Raw genomic sequence first — 4,284 nt, forward strand, 5'->3', positions numbered from 1 at the left:
TGCTCGGATGATGCCGGAGGCCACGGGGAGGATGCGAAACGCAACACGGGGGATGCTCAGGGACGCGCGGGATGCTGCGGGTTGCAGGGAGACGCTCAGGGATGCTCGGAGGATGCTGGGGGCCGTGGGGAGGGTGCCGGCATCCCGGGGGGGAAGGGGGGGCTGCCGGGGCGGAGCCGCGGGGCCCCTCCCGACGGCGCTATAAACCGGCGGGGCTCGGCAGCGGGGCAGCCGTGGCTGGGGTGCCCGGGGCCGGGCACAGCCCTGCCCGCAGCTCTGCCCTGCACCATGGCCAGGGGACAGCTGTCGGGGGGCACCTGGGGAGCGCTGGTGCTGCTGGGGCTGATGCTGCCGGCCGCCCCGGCGGGCGCCTGGTACAAGCACGTCGCCAGCCCCCGGTACCACACGGTGGGGCGAGCCTCGGGGCTGCTGATGGGGGTCCGCCGCTCTCCCTACCTCTGGAGACGGGAGCTGGCGGCAGAACCCCCCCGGCACCCCGGGACCCCCGCCGGGGACAGCCCCCCGTCCGGGGAGAACCCCCCGGCTGCTGCCCCGGCCCCGCCGCCGCCGCCCGGCCCCGGGCTCCTCCTGCAGCGGCTGCTCCGGCGGGGCTGGGGCTGGGGCCGCCCCCGCCCGGCCCCTGCGCGACCCCCGCCCGGCCCCCGCCAGCCTCAGGTAACGCGGCCCGACTGGGATCGGGGGGATCGGGGGGATTCGGGGGGATCCGGGATGCTCCAGGGATGGGATCCATCCGGAGCCCTGCGGTCACTCTGCTGTGCTGGGGGGGTCACCGGGTCATGGGGAGTGCGGAGCCTTGCGGGGTTTCCATCAGGAAATTGGGGTTCAGGGAGCCTTGGAGGGGTGTTTGGAGGGGCTGCGCTTTGCCTTTAGGGCAGGAAAAGGTGTGGGTGAAGCTGCCGAGGTCAGGTTGGACGGGGCTCGGAGCAGAGGCTGTTCCTGCCCACGGAGCATCTTTAAGGTCCCTTCCAACCCTTTCTGTGTCCCGCGTTTGGTGCATCCCAAACCCTCACCCTGTGACAGGGCAGTGTCCGTGGGGTATCCGTGGTGCTCCCAGCATGGTCCTCCCCCCTCAGGACCCTTCTGCTGCCCCTCGGGGCTCAGCCAGGCTGCTGGGGCTGCCTCGGGGCTGGCTCCAGGCTTTACATTTCGTTCCTCTTATGTAAAGCTGGAGCCAACATCCAGCTGAAATCCACCGAGGCTTTTAGCTGTTGGATCAGCCCCTGAAACATGTAGCTGCGTTCCTCCCCCACTTCAATTTTTGGGAGGAAATCTCGGATTAGAATAATTTTGGGAAAGCCCAGACAGGACAGCCCAGCTCTGAATCCTTCTCTTCTGTCCTGGGTACCACAGGCTCTGACCTGGGTGCACTCGTGCATCTCTCTGATTTCCAAATTCCCATTGGGAGCCCTGTGGGCAGGTCCAGAGCTGGAATTTGGGTCTGGGTGGGGTTTAGCTGGGTGGGGTTTATTGGATGGGGTTTATTGGGTGGGATTTATCTGGGTGGGATTTATTGGGTGGGGTTTATTGGGTGGGATTTATTGGGTGGGGTTTATCTGGGTGGGGTTTATTGGGTGGGGTTTATCTGGGTGGGATTTATTGGGTGTGGTTTATTGGGTGGGATTTATCTGAGTGGGGTTTATCTGGGTGAGATTTATCTGGATGGGGTTTATCTGGGTGGGATTTAGCTGGATGGGGTTTAGCTGGGTGGGGTTTAGCTGGGTGGGGTTTATTGGACGGGGTTTATTGGGTGGGATTTATCTAGATGGGGTTTGTCTGGGTGGGGTTTATTGGGTGGGGTTTATCTGGGTGGGATTTATCTGCGTGCATGGTGGCACAAATGGAATCTGCAGGTCAGACCTGAGCCTGTGCAGGAGGAGATTTAATAAAAATTGTGAATGGAGCTGCGGTTTAAACTCTGCAAGGAGGGGAAACGGGGTCCCAGGTGGGGAGGGAGGTCGTGCTGGAGCTGGATATCCCAAATAATCCATCCCTCTTCTCCTTGCAGCTCCTCCCGCTCGAAGACCTGGCTCTGACGCGCTGACAGCCGTGCTGGGGACGCTTCCCGTGCCTCAGGAGTGGCCCAGGTGGGATCTGCTCACCTGGCTGGCAGGGAAGGCTCTCCTCAGATCTCTCTGACCTCTCTGACACCACACAGACAACGGCATCCCAAAAAATCTGATTTCTCACAGCCACTGCCCAGCAGCAGTGGTAAATTCATCTTGTTTCCAGGTCAGCCTTGTGCTATGGACTTGGGGAGAAAGAAACAGGGGAGATATTTATTTTTGTTTATTTTTTTTACATTTCTGTACTGGCTTGTTTGCAATCTGATAGAAACATGTACTGTTCGCTTCCTCGGAGCCTGCCCTCATTAAATGAGATGTGATCAAAGGAAATTTTGGTTTCCTGGTGCTGTTGTAGGGTCTTGGTGGGGTTTTTTTTGAGAGCAAAACCTGGTCTGGCTCTGCACGGGGCAGACACGTCAGCAGTTGGGTCACTCCCAGATTTTTCTGACATGATTTAACACAATTTTTTTCTGCAGTTTTACAGTAAATCCCTTTTACTGCCTGTCTGGGAGTCACTGCCAGGCCAAGTGCCAACTCAGATGACAAAATTTTGGGATATTTCCTCAGCTGGGCTGTACAAAAACTCTGCGAGCCCTCACGGCTCTGCTCATGCTTTGCCTGCTCAGGGTTGAATTTCTGGATATTCCCACTGGAAATAAATGTCAATCCCCATTAAAACAGGCAGAAGCCTCAGGGCTGGGCAGGACGTGGGGGAAGGGGTGCTGGAGCAGGATCTGGGATTTAGAGAAACCTGAGGTTTGGGGGGCTGAGTCTGGCACTGCTGAGCTTTAACCTGCCAGCGGATTTTGCAGGAAATTTGACAAAAAGAAACATTTCCATCCCTTTTAGGTGAACCCCCTGCTCCTGCCAAGGTTTGTCTGGAAGGAAAAACCCCTCAGGGGGCCAAGCCCTCCCTGCCATGCTCCCCATACCCCTCACTGGCTCTCAGGGAGGATTTCAGGAGCTGTAACCCATGGAGGATCATTCTCTCCCCACCAATTTCTCCTTCATGTCCCCTCTCCTTCCCCCTCCCAGGATTTTCCAATTCCTGCCCTTCGATGGCTCAGTGCAGGATGGGCCTGATGAGACACAATTGCTGCACTTGAATCCATCCTTGGCAGGAGCCAGCAGCTCCTGGAGTGGCCTTGAGGCCAATTTCCCCAGGGAAAGAAGGGATAAAATGAGGTAGAACATGAAAAGCTCTGCTTTGAACAGGAGGGTGCACAGGGGGTGAAGGATGATGGGATGAGACACCCTGGTCTGTTGGAAGCAAACACTTGCCAGTTGCTGGATGAACTCAGGGAGACATTCAGTGAACAACAAACCCTTCACTCCTCACCTTGAGAAATCATTTTTCCTGTAGAGCACGAGCTGATTCCCCAGCGGGGCTGTAAAATAATTTCCTCTGTGCTCCTGTTTCTTTGGAGACACCTGGGCCTTCCCTGGGGGTCAATGAGCCCAATAAAAAGGAAGGAAGCTTAAAAGGCTTAAAAAAGGTAATTAATTACTGTTCCACCTCAGGGCAGGACCCAGCCATCCCTAATGGATGTTAATCTGATCCCTTCTAAAGGCTGATCCCGAGGGAGATGCCACATTCCCCCTGCTCTTCCCCATCACATTCCCCCTGCTCTGAGGGGCTGGGCGTGGGGATCCCACAGCTTGGGCCACAGGAATTCTCTGTCCAGGCCCCCAGGGATGCTCCAAAATGAAACACAGCCACAGGGATGCTCGGGGGGAACTCCAACATCTGGGATTTGCAGCTGGCAGCAAAGTGAAGCTTTAGGGAGGAGCACGGACAGGCCCAGAGCTGAGCAGCACATCAGCCCCCAGCCCCACTCAGGGTCCTGATCCCCCAGAGAGAACTTCAGCAATTCCCAGCAGCAATTCCCACCCGGCTGGGGGGCTCAGAACCCCCCAGGTGCCAGTGGCACAAATCCTCCCTTCCCTGCTGCCACATCCCCGAGCTGCGGGGTGCACACGAGGTGCCAGCAGTGCCAGCAGTGCAGTGGCAGCCGGTGGCTTTCCCCTGCCCTCTTGTGGTCACAGCGGCCACCACGGAGGGCAGGATGAGCCCTGCCACCACCGTGTCCCCATCCCTGCACCTGGGGAACAGCCCCAACCCAGGGGGAAGGTCCTGGAAGGGAGAGATGCTCTGGCTCTCTGGTCCCTGTGTGGGTTTGGGCAGCCCAGGGATGAGGCT

The 4,284-nt window shown here is 58.3% G+C and overlaps 1 protein-coding gene across 1 annotated transcript; it reads left to right on the top strand.

Annotated features, from left to right (window-relative positions):
- Positions 1-216: 216 nt before the first annotated feature.
- NPW (neuropeptide W) lies at positions 217-2,414 on the top strand. Its single transcript, XM_033074336.2, has 2 exons — positions 217-675; positions 2,027-2,414. The coding sequence occupies exons 1-2, from the start codon at positions 289-291 to the stop codon at positions 2,060-2,062; spliced, it is 423 nt and encodes a 140-aa protein (XP_032930227.2). The 5' UTR covers positions 217-288; the 3' UTR covers positions 2,063-2,414.
- The last annotated feature ends 1,870 nt before the right edge of the window (positions 2,415-4,284 follow it).

The sequence above is a fragment of the Catharus ustulatus genome, chromosome 16, assembly GCF_009819885.2.
Source record: "Catharus ustulatus isolate bCatUst1 chromosome 16, bCatUst1.pri.v2, whole genome shotgun sequence".
Taxonomy (NCBI): Eukaryota; Metazoa; Chordata; class Aves; order Passeriformes; family Turdidae; genus Catharus; species Catharus ustulatus.